The sequence below is a fragment of the Trichoderma breve genome (assembly GCF_028502605.1).
Source record: "Trichoderma breve strain T069 chromosome 7 map unlocalized scaffold00007, whole genome shotgun sequence".
Taxonomy (NCBI): Eukaryota; Fungi; Ascomycota; class Sordariomycetes; order Hypocreales; family Hypocreaceae; genus Trichoderma; species Trichoderma breve.
In genome coordinates this window covers 2,658,139-2,685,795 of record NW_026611593.1, presented here as the reverse complement: position 1 = coordinate 2,685,795, position 27,657 = coordinate 2,658,139, and the positions used below count along the sequence as shown (strand labels likewise).

Sequence of the window (27,657 nt, the reverse complement as noted above, 5' to 3'; positions counted from 1 at the left end):
CCAAACAATAAATCACAAGAACTTGACAATTTTTATAACAATACGCGTTCTCAATTTTTTGCTTTTGATTATATGTGTAACATATATATATAATTTTGCTATTAAATTCCATTGTGATAACATACTCTTGGTCTCATGATCCTGCTTCGTAGCATATAAGTCATGATAGTAGTAACTACTTGATGTAAAAATAGTCGATGGCCAGCGCTTATGCTGTCGTATTGTATTATACCAAAAATTGACATTAACCTATCCTGCCTTCCGCCTTGGCTTCTGTCGTCATGGTTAGAATCAGGTTTCTATTGTCTAGGGTCGTTTTGAATCTGATGGCATCAGACGTAAATCAGTACTTACCTTTGACCTGCTCAAAAACTTTCAGCATCTTGCGCCGTGCTCCGAGAGCGTTTACACCTCGGTCCTCCAGAGCCTTGTCATCCAATTCGATCAGGTCTGTCCAGTTCATATCTTTCAGATTGTCTGTGTACTTGTGTAGCCGCAAGCTGCGAAGCCAGCTAGGGATATCCTGAAGAAGAGTAGGATCCGTGGGGTCTTCCGGAGGCTTTGAGCTTCCTCGTCTTCCTCTCGGTGACCGTCCTCGAGCCATGTCAGAGTGGTCCGAGAGGTATCCTTCATGGGTGTTTATTCCTAGTTGCCCCAAGCCGACAGGCGACATGCCGCCGGCCATCAATGCAGAACCATCATATGCGCTAAGAAAGCCGTTGTGTTGAGGAGAAGTAAAATGTGACATGGGTCCCATGCCAGACTGTAAGGGCAAGCCTGGAGAGCTCGGACGAGATCGCTGTCCTCCAAGACTGAGACCTTGCTGTGCTTGAAGGGCCATCAGCTGATCGCGATTCAGTATTTGCCCATGTTCGTTAATCATGACAACATTGGCATTGGGGATATTGATGTGCGAAGGAGTAGGAGGCATCTGGTGCTGTGCCCCTGGAGCATCGTTGGACCTGGCTCTTCGATATTTGCGAACGTCGTCCAAAGCAAAGCGGTTGTTGACCGTAGAGAGAGCTGCAAGTTTCATTGCTGTCGCGTTGGCCACCATGTCAGCCTGGCCAGCGGAGTTTGTATTAAATGTTGGTGCCATCGGTGTGTTGACCATGGAAGCCCAGTTGCCACTGCCAGTTGCATATGGCGACAAGAGGGGCAACTCAGGCGCATTTTTGTCACGAGTCAAGGTGGTGGTTTGAAGAGTAGAATTACTCGACAGCTGTGGCCGTGGTGACCTCAAACCTCCTCCAGAGGCTGGAGGCTGGACGAATTGGCCCATTGGGGTTTGAGATGATCCCGCCTTGGAAGCTGCTGCGGGGTCTCCGCCGCTGCCCCATGGCGATGCTGATGAGGCGACATTGCCATCTCTAGAATCCGGAGTGGCAGCCGGGATGCTGGATCCCGTCAGTGCGGCTCGGGGATCGATGGCAACGCTGTTACGGTTCGATGAAGGCGGGTTTCCTGTTTGCTGGGTAAACTTTGCTTTTTCAGTCGCAATAGCTGCTGCGGCATCTGGGAACATGGCATTGATCGTGGAAGCATCGAGGCCAGAGTGTCGCTTGGATGTTGAAATAGCTGAGTTGCGAGCGAATGAGTTTCGGGCAGAGTCGACGTTGAGCTTGTTCATGGCATCGCTAAGCCGACTGGACATTGGGTCTTGCAAAAAGAAAAGAACATGTTAGCTTGCGAATGCGCGAGTGAATTCTGCACACGAGATCTACCTTTGTCAAAAGTCGCAGGGGAGAGAACACCGGACATCGGGTGGTTCTTGCCCATCTGCTGGAGAACTTGAATAAAGAAGCGGATTTGGACCTGAGTTGTCTGCTGAAGCAATGCATACAGAGCAGCTGTGCGCTCGGCCTCGCTAAGGACGCGAAACCACTGCTCAATAGCGCTCAGCTCATCCTTGAAATCCTGATCGAGCGTGGCCGCAGCCATTTCTTCCAGCGTCGTCTCATACTGATCAATGTCCGCAATCCACTGTTGGGCGATCTTGTCCTGAGAATCAATGTCCAGGCCCCCAGGGCCGTGACCCCCTTGCTGTGGTTGGCCATAGAAATCGGATGACGGCCTGATGCGGCTGGCCGGCGACGTCCCTGATATCGCCGCCATGTCGGCAGAGGCGCGCAGCGAGCTGCCAGAGCCAACTGCTCGGGAAGAGGGTGGTCTTAGAGAGGGCGCATTGACTTCAGGGGTGCTGTTGCGATTGCCGGCGACGTGGCTGCCAGACATATTGAGCATTCTTCGGCTGCGTCAAAATGGGGTGAAGGAAAGGGTAGTGAAAAAGAGAAGAGGGGCTAAGGACGGGAGAACAGTTGGCGAATTCCTGCAGTATCCAGCTGAGCAGAACGGTTTGACAAGACACGCAAACCGCAACGATGCAAATTATGGCGAGTTACAACATATTCCTCTAACGAACTAGTCGCGCGTTAGCAGACGGGCCACGCTTTTTTTTCCGTAGCTGACCGAGCCCGAGTCCCTTCCAACAAGGCAAACTGGAAGCTGGCGAGGCTCACCAAGAGGGAAACGCACTAGTTAAGCAAGATGGGATGTGTCTGCTTCCAGGCAGGCAATTCAATCCAGCTACCAATCAGCTGTCCGTGAGGGATCGTGTCAAACGCGGCTGAGGAAGGAGAACCTATCAAGAAGAAAAGAAACCCAAAGGCGACCGGCTATGGGATGCCAGGAGTAAAGAATGATTCGAAACGCCTTATCGAGCGTAGCATAGGACTAGGACCTGAAACTGCGCCTAGCTGCTATTTGCTCAAGATTTAGGCGCCATCAGACCAATAGAAGGCCGTAGTAGACTATGTACAAAGGCAATATAGGTATCAGACAGCATAAAAAAGCAAACGTAATTTATGTGGGTAAAAGTTTCTAACTTGGGTGAGTTTTGTTAACCAGAAATTAATTTAATAAAATAATTAGACTATATATTAATAGCCACTTTATATATAAAATACTATATAAATAAAAGAATTAATATACTGTATCAGATTGATAAATATATTTCAATATAATGATATACTTGTTTAATACTATTCAATATGTGCTCATGAACATTAATCTATGTATTACATAATAATAAAATACTCTAACCCGTTTTCTCATGCCACAAAATTCCCGTAGCAGTAGTCTGGGGGAACTCGACTAGCTCCCTAGCCTAAGAATAGGCACGCCTCGCTTACACGCGCAAAGTCCCCTCTTCGCACACACTAGGGCTGGTACCACCCACTCGTCATTTTCCGCACGATCTGAATCTTGACTTGGAAAAATCTCACCGGACAAGCACAGTCAAACCACAGCAGCAATGGCCAGTGAGTTTTCGTCCCACGATTTCGGTCCCCTCGTACGGCAGTCGTTAATTCTCGAGTAATTTAGAATCAAAGAACTCGTCCCAGCACAACCAGTCGCGCAAGGCGCACCGTAACGGGTTTGTCACCTCTTGGGAAATCTACGAACGTCCGCCGTGTGTCTAACTCCTTCTAGCATCAAGAAGCCCAAGACTTCGAGATACCCTTCCCTCAAGGGAACCGACCCCAAGTTCCGCCGAAACCACAGACATGCTCTTCACGGCACCATGAAGGCTCTGGTACGATTCACCCTGTTCGAGACCAAAAAAAGCCAGGCAGTCAACTAACTTGATGAACAGAAGGAGCTCAAGGAGGGCAAGCGCGAGACCGCATAAACGCATTTCGATTTAGCAGGTGGTTAAAAAAAGGGGATCTTTGCAAAGTTTCAGGCCAATGGCCGCAGCTTAAACCATTAGACGCGATTTGCGCAGGAATTGATACCTCGCCGGCTTAATAGGAAAATGAATCACTATAACGCTGAGATATCGATTGGGTTCCATCTCAATATGAGTTCCAGGTAGACAATTGGTTGTCTAAAATTATGGCACAGTTGCGTGCTCTCTTTGCTGGTCCATCATTCTTTTGTTCACAAACGGTGACTGCTCGTGATCGAATCTACGCCATTGCTATTGACATGAAAATTTTACGACATGTGTCCGATGAGCAAACAAATCTATTTCCCTCCTTTCTTTCCAGCCCACAAATGGCCATTGCCAGGAGGATTATTGTTTGATGTATTTCATTATTAAACGCTGTGCTGTGGATAGCTATCGATATTACAGCTTCAGGTTTTTTACTAGCAATTCATGTGCTAGGCTCTTATGATTAGTTGATAGCAAGGATATGGTTTCGTTGACGAAGATTATATCCTTCAAAAGCTTCTTTCCACCTGCCAACTTGTTTGCTTCCAATGCCTTTGTATAGTACTGTAGGCTGAGGTAGCCAATACCAAGCAGCTGAAAGAGCCTCCCCACGTTGTAAAATCTCTCGGCTTGGAGTTGTGGTTCATCTCCCCCAGATTGCACATAGTGGCTTATGAAAGCTTGTCCTTGTAGGAGCAGGTATTGGCGGTTGGTTGACTGTCGCTTAAGGCCATAGTGGACATATGCAAGGCCCAGGCTTAAGTTGACCATGGCATTCTCATGGTCAAGAGACCACGCACGCAGAAAGTATCCTGTTGTCTGTGGTTAGTTCTCGTGCTTCTACCCGAGCGGGGATTGAATGCTTCTCATGCTTACCTATCGCATACGTATAGCTCGTAGAAGTGAAAAGAATATGACCGTAAAGCATCAACAGACATATGTCCATATTCATCTTTGCGGCAGCCGTTGCATCTTGATCGAGGTCATTATTACCGGCATTCTTTGTTGCGGCTTCATAGCTCATGTCAATTGCTTTAATCTGTCTCAAGATAAACTTTTGGGCTGGTCCAGAAGTGTACCATGAAACAGGTGACTGGCACAACCTGGACAGCAGTGCGAACATCCGCGAAGAGTCAGATATTCCTCCGTCTCTCATCAAGTGACGTGCTACCGTAATACATTTCTCTTCGTCATTTGTATTAATAGCGCACACTAGTCCAGTTAATACGACCCCAGCGTTGCGGAGAGTTGAAAAAGCAGATACATACCGCTCCAAGCCATATGAATGGCGAAATTGTGGTGGGCTGATTGAAACACAGTCGAGTCCCTTGCGGACTCACATACCTGGTATGCTTCTTCGCGACGATGTGCAAGGGACAATCCAATGGCATAATCGAGAAATAAATCGAGCCAGTCATCGAATGATATTCCTTGATGATTATCGAATGCTGGCCCTGGTAAGCTGTCGGGTTGAGGAGCAAGCGCTATTAATTGGTCAACCGTCAGTAACGTAACAATCGCAAATAACTAGAGCAGAATTTGGGGAGTGACAGCACATACATCGCTTAAGGCGCTCAAGCATCTGTGATAATTCGGTATTTGTTTCTTCGTTCGCAAATTGCTCAAGCAGCTCCTTCTTCCCAAGAAAATGAAGGTATTTATCCCAGGTGTAGAATCTCTTGAGAGATCGAAAATCGTCGACGAGCTCCTTACAAGATTCCATCCAGACTGGGATGAGATCATTGGAGCCAGATTTGATTTGCTGTTTAAGACCACGAACAAGCTCATACTGCCGGGAGAGTTTGATGGCGCGTGAACGTTCGTCTTGACGGCGTTTATCAGGATTCGCAAATCGTTTTGCACGGTATCTCCTGGGCAGGATACGGGCCGTCTGAGCGGGCTTCGGTTTGGCCTGCTTAGGGCCTGCTCGTGGTTGGGCAGCTGCCATGCGCCGTATACCACGATCTGATATTGAAAATGTATGGAGTTGCTCCTTTGTCGAAGCCTCGCCTGGGGGCTGCCCTTGGGCTTCCTTGAGTGCCATTGCTTCCGCAGCGAGAATGAGGGCCTCTTCATCCTCTCTAGCTTTCTCATACATGTTTGCCAATTCAATACGGGCATCGATGTTATACTCGTCAGCATCGATAGCTGCGTGAAAACACTCCTCTGCTGTGGATTGCTGTCCAGTAGCTAGATAGCAACGGCCTAATTGAACCAAGAGTGTAGCATCTGCTTCTTCAGTGGAGGCCCGAAGTAACTCGAGATATCGGATGGCTCTCTGCGGCTGGCCATACTTGGCGATCTCGCTTGCTAGATCATATGAAATGAAAGGGAATTCTGTGATGAAATCGAATGTACGTGGGTTATCTGGATCCAGCCAGCTCAAATGTCTCTGTTAATGTTACAGGTTAGATCATGGATACTACGCGCGTGGGGCATGGTTTCTGGGAACGCCATAGCTTACAAAAGCCTCTTCTTCTTCTCCTAGTCTGAGCCTATACATTGCCAGTCGAGCTCTGAAATCCAGAGGTAGGGAGGAGCCGTAAAGCTCGGGGTCAAACATCGAGTCATGGAAGTGAGGTACATGACTTCTACGCTCGTCATTCTCGTCCCATTCGCAGTCGTCGGCTTGCCATTGATCCCAGTATTGCTCCTGAACACGGCCTACGAGCCATCTGGACAACGCTTTCAGTTCGTAAATGGCTTCAGCGTATGCACCAGTTGAGGCGATGAGCTCCACATAAATTCCGATATCATGCCACGGAGCGCTTGAGCCGTGAAGTGGTGTGTTCTCAATTTCATAGTCAAAATAACGTCGATATGCCATGATAGCGGAAGGGACGGCGGCCTCAGTATTCTTATTATCAATGCAAGCTTCTGCCAGCTTCCGTACGATCTCGAGATCATACGGATGGTGCTTGAGGACAATGTTATACTCTGCTATCGCAGCAGCTAGATGGCCTTGTTGATGACAAACAGTAGCTTTGCCCAGCCTAGCAGCGAGGTTCGTGGGGTCTGCTCTCAGGGCAGCAGAGTAGCACAACCTTGCCGTATGAAGGTTGCTCGCCTCATCCTCAGATACAATGTTGAGCGCAAAGGATGCACAGTCAAGCCACGCAGTAACATCCTTGGGTCGAAGGTGAGCAGCATATACCATGGCAGATAATGCCCTGGCATGCTCGCCTTGCTCGCGGAAGATGGACGACAACGCCGTCCAGGCTTGGTGTGTTTCAGCATTGATTCTAATTACTTCAGATACGAGGTCCAAAGCTCTTGAGTAATCTCCAAGAAGAAATGCCTGGTTGACTTTGGCCAACCTTGCCGTAATGTCTCCTCGAGGTTTGGCGGCTTTGCGAGGTCCTCGAGCTCCTCGAGAGCCTCGTCCCCTAGCCACGCCACGCGTTGGAAACGGTGAGTCATTCCGTTCTTGGTGAGAATGCAAGAACTCTCTTACTGACTGATCAAATTTGGCGATATCATCTTGGAGCTCCTCATAATCAGAATCAGAATCCGACGCATTGCCCCTAGCGATTAACAGTTAGTGACTTTAACCTTGACGACGTCTCAATCACACTCACCCCGCGGCCGAGTCATCCAAGCCACGACTGCTCGACATTGTCGTTAAAACTATCTATGGATCAACCATGCTGTAGTGGCGATGTTGAAATGAATGAATTGCATGCATGCATGGTAGGGCTGTATGAATGAAGTAAAAGCAGCTTTAAGAATGATCCATTGCCATTTTGGGTTAAGTGCATTGCTAGCGTAGTTCCAATCGAAGATTCACCCCACTCCAATTGACTGCATTGAATGTAGCAGAATCTTTCGCTGCATCCGCTAACCACCAAAACTCGCCATTTGACATAGCTGAAAGAGACATTTGGATATGCTCAGACAGAGCCCACTGCGTCTATCGCAACTCCAGGTATAGCCAAAAACTCTTAGGATTGGAAAGAAGCGTGTCTAACTCCAGCTGGTAGGCCTCTGTGCCATGGATTGCCAACAAGACCCCAGCATTCGGGTGAGTATTCGAAATAAGGCAACATGCAGAGTAATATAACGTCCTAACAAGCTCAGATGTTTGTCCAACAAATCCAATTCGAGAACATATTCTACACCAGCCAAGAAGAATGGTGATAACGAACCGAGTCTACGAAACCCACGATCCCTCCAAGCCATCCACCTTAAGCCATTGAAACGCGAGGCTCAATTCGGCATCCCCTCATGCGATCTGCAGCTGCGATCATTCAGCTTGCAACCCCTCCAATTCTTCTCAGATTTTGCGCTACGAGCAGCATACTTCCTAGGATTACCAGCTTCTGGACCAATAACGCTTCCCCGAATCACAGAGCGATGGACTGTACCCAGGAGTCACTTCATCTTCAAAAAATCCCAAGAGAACTTTGAACGTGTGACCCTGAGGCGCATGATCCAAATCAAAGATGGCAATCCTGAAACGGTCCAGCTGTGGCTCGCTTACTTGCGCAAGCATCAGATCTACGGCATTGGTATGAAGGCAAATATGTGGGAGTTTGGCACAGCGGAGATGTCCAAGTCGCTGGAGGAAGTCGAAGCCAAGTCACTAGAGTCAGCGGCTCCTTGGGCACATCTGGGGCAGACCGGAAGCATCGGCGAATCTGACAAAGCGGTGGCCGACATTCTGAATTCTCGACGGGTTAAGAAAGCCGCAGACTATAACTACCCCATCCACGAGATATCATAGGAACAATATACCCTTTTAGAATCAACTTGCGCGAGTTACGGCGAAAGAGATCATTTGGGAGTCATTCGTTCTACGTTGGTAGGATGGAGGGAGAAAAGCATCTGTATAATTATTATGTCGTTGCAATATGTATATCTACAGCGGTTGGGAAAAGACAGCCATCAAATGACGTTAAGATATTAAATTTAAAAAAAAAATCGAGTAATAAAGAAAAGGCAACTTAAAGCATACCCAAAACAAGATAAAACGACTGCATACTACCTATAATAAATGTCATGTAGAACCTATCATCGATTTTATGGTAGGTACTCTGGTACCAGTATAAGGACATGCAGATTGTGGGGTATCGTAAATGGGGTGTTCCTTATCGATACGTCAACCTCCAAAAACAACCAGGCGATTTGCAAGTTACGCAACAATTTCACCTCGGCCTTTGGTATAGCTCAAATACATACACAACAAGCCGAGTTGATACCGGAACACTTCTCACAATGCTGCTCTCTCGCATCTCACGGCCAATGCCGCTGCATTCGAAACTTATCACAAGGCCAATGGTTCTATGTAGGCGATGCATCTGGTCGGCGACATCAGTGAGTTCTGGAAACCGTCAACTGAGAAGAAGGGATATGTAAGGCACTCCAGTTCATCATATATTGCATGAAGGGGAAAAGCAGCGAGGCATTTCTGCCTGGAGATCTAGTCCCCTTCAATTGGAATTCTACGTAGCTTCTAACATATTTATCGTAGCGCGCCTGTGCCGCTCGCTTCTTTTTTTCCAAGACGGCTCAGCCAACAAGCAGGTAAAGAGACAGATAAAAATGTAGCGGAGAAACCTAGCAGCAGCCCTGCCATTCACGAGGACATCTACACGATACCAAATTTTCTTACCGTGACACGAATTGTTGCAAGCCCTGTCATAGGATACCTGATACTCCAAGATGCGCACACCTGGGCCGTTGGTCTGCTGGCGTACGCTGGCATCTCAGATCTGGTGGACGGATGGATAGCGAGGAGATGGAATCGCAGAACAGTTGTGGGGACAATTATTGATCCAATGGCGGACAAAATCCTCATGACAATATTGACAGTATGCCTGGCTATTAAGGGGGCATTGCCAAGTACGTGGAAGCTTTTCTTCACCCCGTGGCTAACGATCATGAAGCTGACCCTGACCAGTCTGGGTTGCAACCATTATCCTGGGCAGGGATGTCGGGCTGGCCATTTCAGCCATCTACTATCGCTGGATTTCGTTGCCACCACCGAAGACATTCAGCCGATACTGGGACTTTTCACTGCCATCAGCCGAAATCCGACCTACAACAATCAGCAAATACAATACTTTCCTCCAACTGGCCCTTGTCGGTCTCACAACAGCAGCACCGCTGATAAGCGTTGACTTGGCACCGACGCTTACAATTATGCAGTACGTTTCCGTCTCTCACCCAATCACCAACCCAATTATTATGCTCATTATACTAACTATTGCAGATATGTGGTAGCTACCACTACGATTTGGAGTGGAGCGAGTTATGTCTTCTCAAAAGATGCAGTCAAGATACTGAATAAGCCATGATTCAAGCACATGACATTTTTCAACCAAACACATAAATATACCTGTAATATAGAATTCATGCGAGGGTAATAAGCTTAGAAGGAAGAAATCATTTAAGCAAGACAGGTACCTACCTAATTGTGTTTATACGTTAAAAAACCACACGAGTAATCGTCGACACCCGTAATGCTTTGGCACTGTCTGTCACGTGGTAACGCGCGCCGCAGGTGGGTCTAAGAATTCCGCTTCGATCGTTTCTAGCTATGGAGCGTGTGCTCTTTATTCTATGACGAGCTGCCAATCCGAAGCGTTAACGTTAATTTACTAAACCTCTTGGGCAGAGGTAGCGTGAAAGCTCCTACACAAAGCAATCACTCACGGTGCACCTTCATTCAAACGACTAGAGACAATCAGCGTCATATTTTCAGTACAAGATGAAGTTTAAAATAGAGTATGTTTCAATTCGGTGATGCGCGGCACGTTCACATGAGCTTATGCGTCCCCAGCGATCTTCCTGTGCTATTTCCTTATCCAAGGATATATCCAGGTATGTGCCCGTTAATCTCATGCACGCCAATGTATAGCTAACATACCCAATGAACAATATGCGTGAGTAAATTGTCGTGGCTTCTTTCATGCGGACTGACTGCTGAAGAACTGTTTCAGTTATATGTGTGATCTGAAAAGTATGCCGTGAACCCCGGAGATCTTGATCAAGTACTCACGGATACAGAAACCCTCGATGCGGGCGGCCACTGTGTCTTGGAGATGCCGTCAGGAACTGGCAAGACGGTATCACTGCTGTCTCTCATTGTCGCATACCAGCAGCACATGCCTGAGAAGCGGAAGCTTATATACTGCTCTCGTTCGTAGCCCTTTCACACAGTCTTATCGGTCGGTCCATCGATGCTGACCTAATGTGCATAGGAACAATGTCTGAGATTGAAAAGGCTCTAGTCGAGCTACAGTCTCTGATGAAATATCGCGCTGAACAGCTAGGTTACGAAGAAGAGTTTCGCGGCCTTGGTTTAACCAGTCGAAAGAACTTGTGTCTTCATCCCTCTGTCAAAAGGGAAAAGAGCGGTTCAATTGTCGATGCTCGTTGCCGAAGTTTGACTGCAGGCTTCGTCAAAGAAAAGAAGGACCGAGGTGAAAATGTCGACGTTTGCACTTATCACGATGTATGTCCATCCGCTTTAGATGAACTCTCTCCGGAGTCCTGGGGGAGCTTAACTGACGTGATGTAGAATCTTGATCTCCTCGAACCACATAACTTGATACCGAACGGTGTGTGGTCCTTTGAAGCGCTCTTGCGGTACGGCGAAGAACATAAGCAGTGTCCTTATTTCACTGCACGACGCATGGTATGATCGTCTTCATCAATCTTCCAAGTATTCCATCTGACATTAGCAAATAGATGGAGTATTGCAATGTTGTCATTTTCTCCTATCACTATCTCTTAGATCCAAAAATTGCGGAGCGTGTTTCAAAGGACTTCTCTAAGGATTGCATTGTGGTTTTTGACGAAGCCCACAATATTGACAACGTCTGTATCGAGTCCCTTAGCACAGACATTACCGAAGATTCGATTCGCAAAGCTACACGTAGCGCTCAACATCTGGAGCGCAGAATTGCTGAAATGCGAGAGACAGACCAGGAGCAGCTCCAAAACGAATATGAAAAGCTTGTTCAGGGACTCCGTGAAACTGATGAAGCGAGACAGGAGGATGCATTCATGGCAAATCCAGGTATGTGACGCCCTTCCCATTTGGCCATTCATAGCTAAAACAGTATTGCAGCTCTACCAGATGACCTTCTAAAAGAAGCAGTGCCTGGAAATATCAGGAGGGCAGAACATTTCGTGGCTTTTTTGAAACGGTTTCTCGAATATCTCAAGGTTGGCACGCCCATCTATACGCCCTCATCTTTTTCTTGACCACCATACTGATCCGCTTCCACCCAGACGCGAATGAAAGTGCGTCAAGTCATTTCAGAAACTCCACCGTCGTTTCTGGCCCATTTGAAAGAGCATACATTTATCGAGAAGAAGCCATTGCGGTTCTGTGCTGAGCGACTTACATCACTTGTCCGGACCTTGGAGCTTACGAATATTGAGGACTACCAAGCACTTCAAGAAGTGGCAACATTTGCAACTCTCGTCGCAACATATGAAAAAGGCTTCTTGCTGATCTTGGAGCCGTATGAATCCGATACCGCAGAGGTTCCAAACCCTACTCTCCATTTTACATGTCTTGATGCGGCCATCGCCATCCGGCCTGTGTTTGAAAGGTTTTATTCAGTAATCATTACCTCCGGTACAATCTCACCCCTCGAAATGTATCCAAAAATGCTGGATTTTTCCACAGTCATTCAAGAATCATATAGTATGACTCTGGCGCGGAGATCCTTCCTTCCTATGATCGTCACTCGAGGCAGTGACCAAGCCTCAGTCTCATCGAGCTTTCAGGTTCGAAACGAACCGAGCGTTGTTCGAAACTACGGTAATCTCCTAACAGAATTTGCAAGAATTACCCCCGACGGCATGGTTGTGTTCTTTCCATCATATCTATACATGGAGTCCATTATCAGCATGTGGCAGGGTATGGGCATTCTCGATGAAGTATGGAAGTATAAACTCATCTTGGTGGAAACGCCTGACGCCCAAGAAACATCGCTAGCCCTGGAGACATATCGGACTGCTTGTTGCAATGGACGGGGAGCAATCTTGCTTTGTGTCGCGCGAGGAAAGGTATCAGAAGGAATCGATTTTGATCATCAATATGGCCGAACCGTGCTCTGTATTGGTGTTCCGTTCCAGTACACCGAATCGCGAATCCTGAAGGCAAGACTTGAGTTTTTGCGAGAAACATATCGTATAAAGGAAAACGACTTCTTGTCCTTCGATGCCATGCGCCATGCAGCTCAATGTCTGGGTCGTGTTTTGCGAGGAAAAGATGACTATGGTGTCATGGTCCTGGCTGACCGGCGATTCCAGAAGAAGCGGACCCAGTTACCTAAATGGATCAATCAGGGCTTGCAAGATGCTGATACAAATCTGAGTACGGATATGGCTGTCAGCAGTGCTCGGCGGTTTTTGAAGACAATGGCGCAGCCATTCCGAAGCAAGGATCAGGAGGGCATCAGCACCTGGGGTTATGAAGACCTTATGCAGCACCAAAAGAAGATGGAGGAGGAGAGGGGAGAGGAGCCCCCGCCTACCATTTCCAATACAAGGCCAGTTCATGGCAGCATAGCTGCGACTTACGAGTCTGATTTCGAAGATATCGATCAGGAAATGATGGAGCTGGAAGGCTTTTGAGCAGTTTTGTATCATATGAGCTGGGTACAGATCAGATGTCATCTAGAGTACACAGTATGCTCACACTAACTCTATTTAATTACAGTCTTTTCTAGGAGTCTGGGGATATTAGATAGTCTATACATTAATCATTTGCTAATTATCCATCCCATTGTTCCATTCTATCGTGCCGCGTGTAATACCATAAATCGTGTAAACCGTATATCAATCTCTCTCCCAAGCCCCTGAATTTCCCCAGCAGAACCATCAACAACCGAGAATAACTCCTCCGGAAATCGCCTTGCACCCAACACAAACGCAGAAGAATAGATTGGAGGTGGGGATATCAAAGAACAAATGTACCGTGCCAACTCGGTCGAATTAGCTAGCAGTAGGTATCTGGCGCCTGGAAGTCTTGATAGCCCTCATCGCAGGCAATGTATTCGTCCGACCAGGCCGCCTACCAATCTCAAAACACAGCATACGAATGAAATCCGTGTTGCTCCAGTACGAGCTATGAGCGCTCAGCATGTTAAGGTACTGAATCTCCAACGGACCGCCGCCAGATCTGAGGAACCAGTCAATCTGGCCGTTGTCATTGAGAAGAAACGCCTTTTTCTCAGCAATTTCCTCTCTCGTGAAATCATGAACTTCAAGCTCCAGCTGAGAGGGCAGGCGGACGGTGGACGGACGGCCGTCATCGGTTACCGATGAACCAGGGTTGGCGCCCACAACACTTCTCATGGCATCCCGAATGGACTTCAGAAACGAAGCAGAAGCGGTAGGAACATATGCGGTTCTGAGGCTGGCTGCATATCCCGGGTCTACTGCGCCGTTGAGCAGGTAGGCAATCGGATCTTCCTTGGCGAGAATATTATAGATGTTATCGACAGCCAAGCACCCAAACATGCCCACCTCACCACCAATGTTTTCATCCGTGGCATCATTCGCATCCACGCCAGGTTTGACGCGCCCCCGTCGTGGTATAAGAGCCCCCCGTTCAAGTAACAAGAAGAATCCAGTAGGACTGCCCATCAGGAATAGATTCTTCGTATCAAACTCGAAGAACTTGGTCTCCGGCTCTAGGCGAGATAGGTCCAGTTGTGGTGCAACCGTTGGCTGTCGTGACAGAACCTCAACCGCCATGACGCTGCCGAGAGAATGTGCAACCAGATGGACACGTCCATTCTCAGCAAACCCAGGATTGTTCCTACACCAAAGGCGATAGACTCGGTTCGCCTCCGACACCAAAGCGGCAATCATCTTTCCCTTGTGGTGAGACATATAGAAGGGGATATCAAACATGACATCGGATATCATGCTCCGTATAGCGGGAATTGTATTAGGCTCAATGTCCTTCAGGCCGAAAGGCTGAGCGGCGCTCGACTTGTCCGCCTCCATTCCGGTCTGAAGAGCTCCGCCGTCTTCAAAAGACAGTCCTATTCTCCAGTTGAGCGGCAGAACCATGAGCCTGCTCTGGCTGTTGTGTAGAATCTCCTGCACCACGGGACCCTGAAATTCGCTGTCAACTAATCTCCGAAACCCGTTGACAGCGTGCGTGAAGTGGTAACTCTCAACCCTCTCGGCAATCTTTTGACCAATTCCGTGGGCTACGAGCACCAAGTCAGTCACCTTACTGCGATCCTTATCCGCTTCGCAAGCAGGACAAGTTTCTAATGAGCCGTTGCTAGAGGCGCCATGAGACGCAGACCTCGTGGGCTGTGATTTTTTCCCCCGATGCATACGCTCCCAACTGAGTCTATCGAACCCCCGAACAACGGGAATGCCGACGTTCGTTCCCTTCATAATCTTTTGGATGGGCCGTCTACCGTAATATGCAGATGGCTGGAGGCTTGGCTTTAATAGAAAGGCATGTGTTCGATCTTTGTATATGACATTGTAGCTAGAATAGGCGCGTTGCTGAATGTTTTCGGAAGTGCCGTCGTCTGCTTGGGGCGGCTCAAGATGGCCTTCTGTGGCAGCTTCGCCCTGAAAGCAATATGCGGAACAAAAGGGATGCGAAGAAATGACAGGCTCGTCTGGTACAGGGGTATTTCGATATTTTCCATCGCCTTCCATCGGCCAAAGTCGATAAGAAACCTTTTCTTCTCCAGAAGCCCCAACTTCAATAGCACATCGTATTTCATCACGCCAAGTTTCGGACCAAGGGCGCAGTTCCTGATACCCAGCTTCCAGCTGATTAGCTACAACCGGCGGGACCGGCAGCATCGTATCTCTGAGAACGAGGTTAGTGACTGAATCAAGTAAAATCCCAAAATAAAAACATACTTGTAAAACCAGGTACCCCTCGTCACAATAGCAATATCGTTAACGGGGGACCAGTATATGGGTTTCATCTGCAGCGTTTGCAACGACACCTTGTGTAATCGGGCCAGTCCAACTACGACATCCTTATCCTCGTCCTCGGAATTCGGAACAACTGTCTCCAACCCAGTTGACTGTTCTGGTAGGATTTCGTCGTTCGCCTCAAGGTTTTTATCATCGATTTGATCATCGATCTGCGGGGTTTCTATGGCTGGCTCATCGCTACGTTGTTGTTTTGCTGCTGTCATCTGCTGGGTGTGTTCACTACTCAATACCCGAACAAACGGTCTACCAGAAATCCCATCGTCACTAGCAGTAACATATCCTGTGGTCCTACGCTCGCGGCGAATCCGAGTTTCGGGAGTACCATGAAGAGATGATGTGGCACCATCTGAGGGAGAAATATGGTCAGATGGGATGCCGCCGTGTCTTTCCCGAGTTAACAAAGGGTGTCGTATCGGTACATGCCGACGGCTGGTTGGGATACTTCGAAGTTCATGGGGTTGGTTCATGACGGAAATTACATCTTTTACCACCTCATCGACATCGAATAGCGGGTTTATCTTCCTCACCAATGCACAAAATGCCGTATCAAGCTCCGCTAGGGTGTCGATGGCAAGCTGAGGGCAACAGGCGGTGAGTAGAGTTTCTGGAAGCGCCTCGGCGGCTTGAGTTGTTGATCCCCGCGTCTGGTTATCACTATGGATGTGTATATGCTTTGAGGCTAGCTCCTGGATGATTTGGTCGCGCCTCTCCGTGTCAGATTTCGCAGCGTATGGATCAGGCTCTCGGCCGTTTCTGATGGCTTCGTGTTGGGAACGAAGGCTCTCTGACATGAGGCCAAGCCACGCCTGTTGTAGCATGTCATTGTCGTCTTGAGAGAATGGGCGAAGGGGTCCTTTTGAGGGTTTAGAATCCGCGCTGCTAGAGGGAGCAGTGCCAGACAGCGGATCATCGATGGGATATACGGCCGTGTAAAAGAACTGAGCTTTGACAGAGGGGATTCCATCTTCCTTATCCGCGTCGACGTCCGCGTCCGTGTCCGGGGTCGGTCGAAGGCGACAGGCAGGGCCTAGAGAATGCTCCATGAATGCGCGGAGATGGACATTCAGAGGGGTTTGGATGTAGAAGCGGAAATGGTCGGCTCTCGCCTGTGGTCCGCGTCATGATGCGAGGCTGCTTGGTTTTAAACACTCAAAGGAGCTGAAGGGGGATGATGATCCTAGCGCGCGAAAGCACATGGGCCAAAGGGAGCTGGGCGAGTGGCCATTAGGCTATGACGTGGCTGACTACCTACGGAGTACATGTGCTATCCATAATGCAGGTAGCAGCCAAGAGCTGTTGGTTTTAGCGGCATATGCCTGCTGGGTAGTGACATGCAATCGCTGCAGGCCGCCCGGTGTGAATTGCTACTACCAGTACAAAGCGATTTCATGAAGCTGTCACTACTCAATAATGCGTATTGTTACTATACACAAGTCTGATGTACTATCGTGTAGGTTTCTAACATGATATTAGACTTTCTCAATAGCGTCAACATGCTTTTCGACTTACTTGTTTACCCCAGTACCTCCATATGCTCGTATATTAATCCCAAAGCTTCAATTCGTGGTCCAGCTTATGTCATCCTGCTTGATTGGCACTAATATCGGCACTAAGCTGCTCGGGATCGCTACCGTCCACCGGAACGCTGCACCTGTCTTGTGACACTGGTGCATGATAAGCAGGGGCTCTGTCCATTATCCGGGGCGCAGCGGCTCTCTTTCATCCCTCGCCTCGTCTGCCTCTTCTCTCCTTCATCTTCCTACATCGTCTTACTCAACTCTCGCTATTTCAACATCAATCGCCCCAATCTTGCAGCCGCCTATCATCAAAACACATCTTCGCTCGAGCCACGTCGCCCAAGATGGCGATTTCTCGTGGCACCGTCCCGTTTCTGGTGGCCATGATGCTGCTGACGGGTGTCTGCAATACATTGGTTACCAAGTATCAAGTACGTGCTGAAAGAGGTGCCTCTGGGGCTCTGGAAAAACTCCGTGCTTCACAGTCGACCATTCTTTGGATTCGGGTAGCCTAACAGGTGCTATAGGATAAGCAATGTGTTCGCAATTGCGAGGATGAGAATCCCGCTCGTCATATCTTCTTCAACCAACCCGTGCTTCAGACGGCGCAGATGTTTGTGGGTGAGATGGGCTGCTGGCTCGTCGTGGGCGCTGCGGCGGCGTATCGCCGTCTTGCATCAAAGAGATCACCTGCGGAGCGTGGCTACCAGGCCATCAATTCCAACCGAACCGATGGTGACGACGACGAGACGCTTGAAGACGACCAACCATCAGTTTTACGGGGCTACCGAATTCTGCTGCTGGCTCTGCCTGCCATCTGCGACATCTGCGGCACCACCTTGATGAACATTGGCCTCCTTCTTGTTGCGGCGTCTATTTACCAAATGACCCGAGGCGCGCTAGTCCTATTCGTGGGCCTGTTTAGCGTCGTCTTTTTGCGGAGGACGCTGCGTCTATTCCAGTGGATCTCATTAGTGGGCGTGGTTCTCGGAGTAGCTGTCGTCGGACTTGCTGGTGCTATTTGGCCGGACGTCAAGGCACATGTCGTCTCCTCTATCACGGATTCCCCAGAGGGGCTATCCGACGTTGCCAAGGCAGTCATTGGAGTTTTACTGATTGCCGGAGCGCAAATTTTCACTGCCACCCAGTTTGTCTTGGAAGAGTGGATGCTCGAAAACTCCCCCATCGACCCCATCAAGGTGGTTGGCTGGGAAGGCCTCTTTGGCTTCGTCACCACAGTTGCCGTCATGATTGTTTTGCACTTGGCCATTGGACGGACAGAAGCCGGTCGATATGGCTATTTCGATGCCGCTGAAGGCCTTCGCCAAATGTGGGATGAGAAGGCCTTACTCGTTTCCAGTGTCATTATCATGATAAGCATTGGGTAAGTTGGAATGCTCTCCTTACAAAGTGACAATGGTCTGTCTAACACCATTAATAGTGGCTTCAACTTCTTCGGATTGTCCGTTACTCGCACCGTCAGTGCCACCTCTCGCTCCACCATTGATACTTGCAGAACGCTCTTCATTTGGGTCGTTTCTCTTGGCCTTGGATGGGAATCTTTCAAGTGGCTGCAGATTGCTGGATTTGCTTTGTTGGTCTATTCTACCTTTTTGTTTAACGGCCTCGTGCAGCCACCGTTTGAATTCTTGCGTTCCGACGCAGAAACTGAGGAGCTTCTCCCTGAAGAACCAATCGAGCATAACTAAATCTTACAACAAGATGCTTTCGGTGAATTACAGATGTATCGTTGCAATTAAGACGGATATTTTGTGCAAGCTTGGCGGGATTTGTGGCGTACCGGCAGTGCCTGGGTGACTTGGAATAGGTTATCATTCGACATACACGTTTTCTCGTAGCGAGTTTAATGGGAGGCGTCTTAATACATAACATGTCTAAATTCGGCTCTTTAAACCATCACTCCAGCCCAAGGATGCTGTGCTTTGTCTGAAACTATCTGTTGAACGCCTATTGAAGCCAAAAGAAAACATGGAAAATGAATAAATAAATAAGAAGGGCCATCCTAATGAAATCATGCTAAAGAGGTGAAATCGTACAATCAAGCGACGTTACATAGCAGCTCAGCTTCAAGGATGAACTTGCCCTCCTTGTACTTTTCAGAAGTCTCAAAAGCCTTGTCGTACTTCCAACCCACCGTTTCTTTGCACTGATGGCAGGCGATGTCACGGACAATGTGGCGGCCGGTGGTCATGTTACGCTCATTGGGGTCACCGGTGTCGATATTGACGACACGATGGAACAGGTAGGCCTTGCCATGCTGACCCCGGAAGTTCTGTGTTGTTTGCGCAATCCCCAGTTAGTTTTCCCAGCATCGAGGCGAACAAGACAGGCAAGCATAGATGCAAGGCATAAGGTTCAGGTTTAGGTACAGCCACAAGGCACAGGTATGGCGGGGGATAAGATACGCACCCGAGAGATGATGTCCTCGTGGTTAGCAAGATGCGCCTTGCATGTCTTGCAACCGTAGATCTTGTTGCTGGTGAGGTAGGTATTGTAGGCCAGACCCATTGCTGCGGGACCGAGTGAGCGAAGCTTTCAACAGTTCTCGTTCTGGTTCTTCACAGCGCCGCGAGTTCCAACTGAGCTTATGACGACAATATCGCTGCTTAGCGGTCTGAGATGGCAGGACCGTTTTGGCCTCTTGATTTGTGAGACGGATCAGGTCCTTTAAATCGCTAGGGAAGAGAGAAGCAAGGCCGAGCGAGTGGTGGAGAAAACAACAAGGGGAGCTGGTGCCTAGTGCCTGAGAGAGAGCCCGCTGCAGTGCATTTAAAATATATACGATTAAGGTCGGATTGCCGCAATGCGCGCGCCTCGCAAGTCACCGGATCACACTATCAAGCACGGCGGAATGCGCCGGCCTTTTCCCGGGCTGCAACGGCGCCGCTTCTGGGTGCCTGTTTTGGGTGTAAGTTTTGGCTTGGCTGCCTTGGAAGGTCATGTCATTCATTGCGTAATTGTGCTCGTTCGTTTCCGGTCCATCTGCCCGCTATTGTTACCACCTCCGCTGCATTAGCACATGCCACTAACTTCAACACCACAAAGGCAGCAGTGGATGTACCAGCAGATATACAGATATAGTCCAGATACCCTGAATATATGATAATATTACTAAATATTACATGCGTCACGCGTCGTACACCTGGACAGGCACCGGTATGCTTCAATAGCTGCCTTGTTTTAAATTCGCTGGATATTCATGTTTGTATTATTGGCTGTACCCCACCAAAGCCCATCACTCATCATGAGATGCCTTTAGCTAGTGACCAGAAGCTGTCCATCTTTGCGCGGGCCAGAACTTCTCTCGCCTCTGCATCCGTTTCACAGATCTTGCTCCCCCATTTCTTAAAGCCTCTCGCCTTTTGCTCTCCCTCGAATACTAGCTTGCATTCGTTCAGAGACATGTCCTTCAAGTCTCCATTGGAGTCTTCTGGCGATAGCCAGTCTCGCCCAGCCACATTGTTTTTCTCGGGGTCTCTTGCTTGAGCGTTTTCTGTCCAGTTGATGCGGTTCAGCATGAGCTTCTTGTACTTCTTGATGCTCCACTGTCCGCCTTCCACAATCACCAGGCTGAACTTGGGATGCATAATGCATGTTCCGGAAAGTGCCAGCTGATCAGCGTTGCGCCATATCTTGTAGCGGTGCTGACCATTGGCAAGGCTGTTAACTTTGAATACGAGGACGTGGATGCCCTTGTCAGCATCTTTCTGCTGGTTTGCCGCATTCTTCTCGTGCTTTTGCTCTTTTGTCAGTTTTCGTGCCTCGTTGGCTTCGATGTGAGTCTCGTATCGTTCGGCAATCTCTCGGTTTACTCGGGCCTCAACGGCGGTAGGATCTTTGACAGCAGCTGTGAAAGACTAGTTAGCACACATAGCCCCAAACGGTCAATCAGTAGGAAGATATTGATGCACATACCATCGCCCAGCACTCGCATGAGATTCCCCTTCTTCACTTTGGGTGGCGGTGCCGGCACCAGTCCAAGTCGAATTTTGGCTTGCATCTCCTTGAGCTCTGCCATTCTTCGTTGGCGTCGTATCTTTGCTTGTTCTTTCGAGGTCAGGTACATGGGCTTTGCCGTTACAGCTTGTCTCTCCTGAGGCGGCTCGAGTGCAACCGGGTGTTGGATATACTCGGTCACTATGCTATCAGGAGTCGTGATTTTAAGCTTCGAAGGGTCGTCAATATTGTTGTAGGTCGGTCCGTCCACTAGGCCTTCATCCCACCATTCTATATCTGGAGGAGCGTCCACGACAAAATTCTTCTCCACGTCAAGATCCTCGTCAATACCGGCTTTGCGAGTTTGCTCCGCGATACGCCGTTTCATGGCCTCCAGGGCGGCCTGTCGACGCAAAGCATTGCCCTGCTGTATATATTTTCCTTTCTGATTGAACGCCAGTTGTCGAGGCATCCGCTGCCTCCCAGTAGGTTCTTGTGCAGCTGCCTTGTCGTCGAAGTATGGGTTGGGCCCATCTCTCAGCCGTTTTCCGAGTGAATCTTGTGCGCCTCCTCTGTCGAATCCATTGGCGTGTGATGGTGAGCCTCGTGATGAGTGGGATTGGCCATTTGTCGTGTCCGACTTGCCAGCCGGTTTCCAGGAGCCCAAGTCTTCCAGAGCTGGATGCAGTCCGACATTCAGGCCACCCTTTGCCCTGCTCGCGCCGACGGCCGCTGCTACACGGGCTTTGAGGGCAGCCATCCTGTCTGCAGCGGTTTCTGGCTTCTGTATTCTCGAGGATCCATCGTGATGGGGACCCAGCCCTCCAGGCGATTGACTCATGAGGCGAGGCGGCTGCTAACGCGCAGCAGAACGGTGGTTGTGTAAATCGGTACAAAATCCCAAGGGTCTTGCCTCTCTTTGCCCCTGTCTCGTTCACTCGTTCCGCCTGTTGTCGTGTCTTCAAGATTCGTAAATCGTAGGATCGGTATAGAAAAGCAAGGCTCCACCAGAAATGAGATGCGGCACTAGACTAGCAAGGCAGATAAAGCGATAGAGCGATAGAGCTGGAAGAGTGAATGGCCAGCTTCTGCCACTCTGTGCTGCATTAGCCTGGCAACCTTGGCTGTGGGGATTCCATCCTACCCACCACCTCACTAAAATTTTGCCATGTTCCACCGCCAAAAAATTCTAGTGGCACTAGCAACTCTCGCCAATTGACCTATTGTAAAAGATTGGCATGGCCTCAGCAAGCTCGCCAGGATCAGTCCATTCCTCAGCCAAGATCCTGTATTCGCCATGAATATTGCGCAGCCAGTTGCCTCCGAGGTGGAGAGTGTGGAATTCACATTTCTCTCCGCCAAGGAAATTCAGGCCATCTCTGTGAAGCGCATCGAAAATGAAAGCACTTTCGATAACCTTCTCAATCCTGTACCAGGAGGCCTGTACGATCCGGCTCTGGGTTCATGGGGCGACGCACCGTAAGTATTTCTATAGTTCTAGTGGCAGTATCAAGAATTCTAATCATCTGCTAGATGTGCTACTTGCAACTTGAATCAATCGAGCTGTCCGGGACATCCAGGTCACATCCAACTCCCAGTCCCCGTCTACCACCCAGTTTTCTTGGACCAGGCCTACCGATTACTTCGCGCAACTTGTGTCTATTGCAAGGGATTCCGTCTGCCACCAAAGGACCTTCACAAATATACCTGCCAGCTGCGCCTACTTCACCATGGCCTTATCAATGAAGCGCACATGGTAGGGTCGATTGGAGAGAATGACTTGGCAATCGAGATAAAAGAGGCGCTTGGCGAGGGAGACAGCGAGGCCGAGGATGAAAACTCTGGAGCCGATGGCGTTACTCGGCAAAGAGAAAAATACGTTCGCCAGTGCCTTCAGGGCATCAAGGTCAAGAGGGGAGAGGTCAAGAGGGGAAAGCATGAGGGTGCCAACGAGATGCGCCGTGAAATCATCAAGGACTTCCTCGCCGAGATCATCAAAAAGCGAGTGTGCTCTAGCTGTGGAGGCATTTCCCCAACCTATCGAAAGGACCGGTCTGTCAAAATTTTCGAAAAGTCCCTCTCAACCAAGGAAAAGGCAAAGATGGCGCAGAAGGCCCTCAAGTGGGGTGATGCCATGACCCGAGTCCACCATCGCAGATCAGCAACAACGAAAAAGTCTGAGAGCAACGGCGATGTTACACAAATCAATGGCTCAGAAGACTCTCCCGAGACCCAGGATATTGAAATGGGAGATGCAGATGACGATTTCGCATCTGAAGAGAGCGCTCAAAGATACATCAGCTCCATGGAGGTGCGGGCACGGCTCGAGGAATTGTTCAGGAAAGAGCAAGATCTTCTCTCACTCGTATACAACGCCAAGCCTCCAACTCAGAGCTCACCAAAAGTTACCCCCGACATGTTCTTCATTACAGTTGTCTTGGTGCCGCCGAACCGTTTCCGACCTGAGGCCCGGACTGGAGATTCACAAATATCCGAAGCCCAGCAGAACGCCCTTTACAAGAACATTCTCGGCTGCTGCTCAAGCATTGCTCGTGTCTACAACGAGAAACGAGCAGATATCACAAGCATGCACCAAGCCTGGACGGAGCTTCAGGACGCTGTGAATTCACTAATCGACAAGAACAAAAACCCTGTGCAGGGCGCCGCTGCCGCGCGAAACGAAGATGGAATTAAGCAACTGCTTGAGAAGAAAGAAGGTCTTTTCCGTAAGAACATGATGGGAAAGCGAGTCAACTACGCCGCCAGAAGTGTTATTTCTCCCGATCCCAACATCGAGACCAACGAGATTGGTGTTCCTCCGGTGTTTGCAAAGAAATTGACGTATCCTGAACCGGTCACCAGTCACAACTTCAAAGACATGCAACAGGCGGTTATCAACGGTGTAGACAAGTGGCCGGGAGCTTTTGCCATTGAAAATGAGAATGGCCAAATAGTCAACCTTCGCAACAAGTCCGTAGATGACCGTATATCTCTTGCCAACCAGCTGCTAGCGCCAACAAACAGCAGCGCGGCTCGCATGAAGAACAAAAAGGTCCATCGACATCTCACTAACGGTGACGTTGTTCTGATGAACCGTCAGCCTACACTGCACAAGCCGTCCATCATGGGTCACCGAGTCCGCGTTCTGCCAGGCGAGAAGACAATCCGAATGCACTATGCCAACTGTAATACCTACAACGCAGACTTTGACGGCGACGAAATGAACATGCACTTCCCACAAAACGAGGTAGCCCGTGTAGAGGCGTTGCAAATTGCCGATACCGACCACCAGTACTTGTCTGGTACTGCTGGAAAGCCCCTGAGAGGTCTCATTCAGGATCACATTTCCGTCTCAGTCGCTCTCTGCAGTCGAGACGCTGTTTTCACCCGGAGCGACTTCCAACAGCTAATATACAGTGCCCTTCGCCCTGAGAGCGGCCATATCTTGGGGGAGAGACTTCAGCTTCCTCCGCCAGCAATCATTAAGCCGGTGCCGAGATGGACAGGAAAGCAGGTCATCAGCACAATCCTCGCCAACATAAGGCCACCCAACTGCGGAGGGCTGACAATGAACGAGAACGCCCAAATCAAGGCCGAACAATGGGGTACATCATCGGAGGAAGGAACCGTCTTGATACAGGATGGCGAGTTCATAACAGGAATTCTCGACAAGTCTCAGATTGGACCTAGCTCAAGCGGTCTGATTCACGCCGTGCATGAGATATACGGACCTTCAGTCGCTGGCAAACTCCTTAGTAGCTTGGGCCGGCTGCTTACCAGATATCTCAGCATGCGAGCCTTTTCATGTGGAATGGACGACTTGAGGCTAACGGCTGAGGGAGAGGCAGCACGACGACGAGAACTTGTTGCGGCCGACAAGATGGGATTGGAAATTGCGTCAAAGTATGTCTCCCTAGACAAACAAGAAGACTCACAGAATCCACTCCTGCTTGAGCGCCTTGAAGAAGTCATGCGTGACGACAGCAAGCAGGAGGGTCTCGATCTCCTGATGAACCAGGGAACCAAAGACATTACAGACGCCGTGCAAAAGGCGTTGATCCCCAACGGCCTTGAGAAGAACTTCCCGAAGAACCAGATGCAGGTCATGACCACTTCAGGTGCCAAGGGATCCCGTGTCAACGCCTCCCTCATTTCCTGCAACTTGGGACAGCAGGTTCTGGAGGGTAGGCGTGTCCCAGTCATGGTTAGCGGAAAGACTCTGCCCAGCTTCAAGCCATACGATACAAATATTCGAGCAGGCGGCTACATTGTCAACCGATTTTTGACTGGCATCCGACCACAAGAGTACTACTTCCATCACATGGCAGGACGTGAGGGTTTGATCGACACAGCCGTCAAGACATCCCGTTCAGGTTATCTGCAGCGTTGTATCATCAAGGGAATGGAAGGCCTTACAGTCTCTTACGATACCTCAGTAAGAGACGCGGACGGTTCCTTGATTCAGTTCCTCTACGGTGAAGATGGATTGGATGTCACAAAACAAAACTACTTGAAAGACTTCCGATTCATCCTGCAAAACGTAACCTCGGAGGCGGCACAGCTCAAGTATGACCCCAAGGTTGGAGAACGCCTGGGCGCCAACCGACAGGCGTTCCAGAAATACATGAAGAGCGCCGTCCGACACGCCAAACTCAACGATCGAAAAGGAAAGGATCCCCTCACGGCCAGCTTCGATCCCGCCACGAACGCCTTTGCAACTTCAGAAACGTTTTACGAAGCCATGACGACTTACCTCAATGACAATGCCGATGGACTTGTACGAGAAAAGAACAGCCAGGACAAGACGTCTCTTAACCAGGTGAAGCTGAACAAGAAGAACGCGGAGATGCTTTTCGCCATGAAATATCTCCGGTCGCTGGTGGAGCCTGGTGAGGCTGTCGGCATCGTGGCTGGCCAGTCTATCGGTGAGCCGTCTACGCAGATGACGCTGAACACTTTCCATTTGGCTGGTCACTCAGCAAAGAACGTCACACTGGGTATCCCCCGTCTGAGAGAAATCTTGATGACTGCCAGTAAGACAATTTCCACACCTGCCATGACGCTGTATCCAAACGCCGAGCTATCGGAGGAGGATACCGAAATTTTCACAAAGTCCATCAGCGTGCTGCGCATGAGCCAAGTACTGGACGGAGTCACCGTGGAGGAAATGGTTGGCAAGGGCAAGCTCCGCGGCCTCGCCAAGATCTACAAGATCAAGCTCAAGTTCTTCCCAGCTGCAGAGTATTCCACCACCTATGCAGTTACGGTGTCAGACATCATGGGCACAGTAGAAAAGAAACTTCTCCGAACTATTCTCTCCATCATGAAGAGAGAGGTCAAGAAGCGTCAATCCCAGTCGACAATGGCGACTCCCGAGATTGGCGTCAAGGCAGGAGTTGTTGAGATGGCCAGGCCCGAGGGAGTAGCGGAAGGTGGCCGAGATGACGATGATGACGACGACGATGAAGATGACGACGACGCCACCGGTGCCAAGAAGCGCGCAAACCGAAGCGAGGCAGTCTCTTACGGACCTAACGATGATGATGATGACGCTATTCAGAATGACATGTCCAAGGGGGCGGAAGACGACTCAGACGACGAGGACGCGGACAACTCAACATCACAGAACAAGGACGATGAAGATGATGAGGAGGACGAGAACAAGGCCCCCGTGTCATGGTCCGCCAAGGTGCGGGCAGAACGCGTGCTCAATGCCTACGCGGAAGTAACAGACTTCCAGTGCGATGACAAGGGCGGCGAGTGGTGCGACGTGACGCTCGAGTTTGACGTGAACATCCCCAAGGTGCTGATGCTCAACATTGTCGAGGATGCAGTCCGCCAGACAGTGGTTCAGCAAGTTGCCGGCGTCGGATCGTGCATGGTGGCTCAGGAAAAGAACGAAAAGGTCATCAACACGACAGGCGTCAACCTCCGGGCGATGCAGAGATACAGCGACTTCATTGACCCGCACCGAATCCAGACCAACGACATTGCGGCGGTGCTGGAGGTCTACGGCGTGGAGGCCTGCCGCGCCAACATCGTGCGAGAGCTGTCAGGCGTCTTCGGAGGCCACGGCATCAAGGTGGACAACCGACATCTCAACCTGATTGCCGACCACATGACGAGAGGCGGCGACTTCACAGCCTTTAGCCGCATGGGCCTCAGGGGCAACGTCAGTCCCTTTACCAAGATGAGCTTCGAGACGACGCTCGGGTTCCTCAAGGATGCCCTGCTGGATGGCGACTGGGACGATCTGACGACGCCGAGCAGTCGTCTGGTGATGGGCAAGCTGGGCAGAGTCGGCACCGGTGGATTCGACGTGTTGACCCAGCTGCCAACTTATTATGTCAACTCATTAGCGTAAATGGATGTGTCTTGGGAATCGTGTGCACGCATCTGTATGCAAAATGGATGAGTGTGTATTTAATTTACTATATAGAACTAGGATTTAAAAAAAATTGTAGAGATGGTAATGTGATTGAGATTCCGATGCTGGTGATGATACCCGGCCGATGGCGTAGT

At 49.6% G+C, this 27,657-nt stretch overlaps 11 protein-coding genes across 11 annotated transcripts; 6 read left to right on the top strand and 5 right to left on the bottom strand.

Annotated features, from left to right (window-relative positions):
- Positions 1 to 244: 244 nt before the first annotated feature.
- Positions 245 to 2,235, bottom strand: T069G_11026 (SAM domain (Sterile alpha motif) domain-containing protein; the record flags this gene model as incomplete). The annotated part of the gene is made up of 3 exons (XM_056178236.1): positions 245 to 273; positions 355 to 1,659; positions 1,725 to 2,235. The coding sequence occupies 3 exons, from the start codon at positions 2,233 to 2,235 to the stop codon at positions 245 to 247; spliced, it is 1,845 nt and encodes a 614-aa protein (XP_056024526.1).
- A 1,078-nt stretch (positions 2,236 to 3,313) lies between these two features.
- Positions 3,314 to 3,691, top strand: T069G_11025 (ribosomal l29e protein family domain-containing protein; the record flags this gene model as incomplete). The annotated part of the gene is made up of 4 exons (XM_056178235.1): positions 3,314 to 3,320; positions 3,385 to 3,436; positions 3,493 to 3,595; positions 3,656 to 3,691. 4 exons carry the CDS (start codon positions 3,314 to 3,316, stop codon positions 3,689 to 3,691), a joined length of 198 nt encoding a protein of 65 aa, XP_056024525.1.
- Positions 3,692 to 4,132: 441 nt separating this feature from the next.
- On the bottom strand, positions 4,133 to 7,334 carry T069G_11024 (tetratricopeptide repeat domain-containing protein; the record flags this gene model as incomplete). Its single annotated transcript, XM_056178234.1, has 8 exons — positions 4,133 to 4,530; positions 4,595 to 4,930; positions 4,987 to 5,202; positions 5,279 to 5,659; positions 5,729 to 6,028; positions 6,077 to 6,110; positions 6,183 to 7,242; positions 7,297 to 7,334. 8 exons carry the CDS (start codon positions 7,332 to 7,334, stop codon positions 4,133 to 4,135), a joined length of 2,763 nt encoding a protein of 920 aa, XP_056024524.1.
- A 270-nt stretch (positions 7,335 to 7,604) lies between these two features.
- On the top strand, positions 7,605 to 8,441 carry T069G_11023 (ribosomal protein s10p/S20e domain-containing protein; the record flags this gene model as incomplete). Its single annotated transcript, XM_056178233.1, has 3 exons — positions 7,605 to 7,643; positions 7,699 to 7,739; positions 7,796 to 8,441. 3 exons carry the CDS (start codon positions 7,605 to 7,607, stop codon positions 8,439 to 8,441), a joined length of 726 nt encoding a protein of 241 aa, XP_056024523.1.
- A 1,054-nt stretch (positions 8,442 to 9,495) lies between these two features.
- Positions 9,496 to 10,014, top strand: T069G_11022 (uncharacterized protein; the record flags this gene model as incomplete). The annotated part of the gene is made up of 3 exons (XM_056178232.1): positions 9,496 to 9,559; positions 9,618 to 9,864; positions 9,930 to 10,014. The coding sequence occupies 3 exons, from the start codon at positions 9,496 to 9,498 to the stop codon at positions 10,012 to 10,014; spliced, it is 396 nt and encodes a 131-aa protein (XP_056024522.1).
- Positions 10,015 to 10,427: 413 nt separating this feature from the next.
- T069G_11021 (helical and beta-bridge domain-containing protein) lies at positions 10,428 to 13,312 on the top strand (the record flags this gene model as incomplete). Its single annotated transcript, XM_056178231.1, has 11 exons — positions 10,428 to 10,444; positions 10,500 to 10,540; positions 10,578 to 10,602; positions 10,660 to 10,679; positions 10,727 to 10,858; positions 10,921 to 11,028; positions 11,116 to 11,174; positions 11,241 to 11,357; positions 11,411 to 11,741; positions 11,793 to 11,890; positions 11,957 to 13,312. 11 exons carry the CDS (start codon positions 10,428 to 10,430, stop codon positions 13,310 to 13,312), a joined length of 2,304 nt encoding a protein of 767 aa, XP_056024521.1.
- A 360-nt stretch (positions 13,313 to 13,672) lies between these two features.
- Positions 13,673 to 16,704, bottom strand: T069G_11020 (DDHD domain-containing protein; the record flags this gene model as incomplete). The annotated part of the gene is made up of 4 exons (XM_056178230.1): positions 13,673 to 15,280; positions 15,338 to 15,527; positions 15,581 to 15,810; positions 15,892 to 16,704. The coding sequence occupies 4 exons, from the start codon at positions 16,702 to 16,704 to the stop codon at positions 13,673 to 13,675; spliced, it is 2,841 nt and encodes a 946-aa protein (XP_056024520.1).
- Positions 16,705 to 17,522: 818 nt separating this feature from the next.
- T069G_11019 (nucleotide-sugar transporter domain-containing protein) lies at positions 17,523 to 18,887 on the top strand (the record flags this gene model as incomplete). The annotated part of the gene is made up of 3 exons (XM_056178229.1): positions 17,523 to 17,609; positions 17,706 to 18,562; positions 18,620 to 18,887. 3 exons carry the CDS (start codon positions 17,523 to 17,525, stop codon positions 18,885 to 18,887), a joined length of 1,212 nt encoding a protein of 403 aa, XP_056024519.1.
- Positions 18,888 to 19,237: 350 nt separating this feature from the next.
- T069G_11018 (yippee zinc-binding/DNA-binding /Mis18, centromere assembly domain-containing protein) lies at positions 19,238 to 19,707 on the bottom strand (the record flags this gene model as incomplete). Its single annotated transcript, XM_056178228.1, has 2 exons — positions 19,238 to 19,471; positions 19,609 to 19,707. The coding sequence occupies 2 exons, from the start codon at positions 19,705 to 19,707 to the stop codon at positions 19,238 to 19,240; spliced, it is 333 nt and encodes a 110-aa protein (XP_056024518.1).
- A 734-nt stretch (positions 19,708 to 20,441) lies between these two features.
- Positions 20,442 to 21,895, bottom strand: T069G_11017 (pre-mRNA processing factor 3 (PRP3) domain-containing protein; the record flags this gene model as incomplete). The annotated part of the gene is made up of 2 exons (XM_056178227.1): positions 20,442 to 21,046; positions 21,115 to 21,895. 2 exons carry the CDS (start codon positions 21,893 to 21,895, stop codon positions 20,442 to 20,444), a joined length of 1,386 nt encoding a protein of 461 aa, XP_056024517.1.
- Positions 21,896 to 22,432: 537 nt separating this feature from the next.
- Positions 22,433 to 27,499, top strand: T069G_11016 (RNA polymerase rpb1, domain 5 domain-containing protein; the record flags this gene model as incomplete). Its single annotated transcript, XM_056178226.1, has 3 exons — positions 22,433 to 22,614; positions 22,669 to 25,912; positions 25,955 to 27,499. 3 exons carry the CDS (start codon positions 22,433 to 22,435, stop codon positions 27,497 to 27,499), a joined length of 4,971 nt encoding a protein of 1,656 aa, XP_056024516.1.
- Between the last annotated feature and the right edge of the window lie 158 nt (positions 27,500 to 27,657).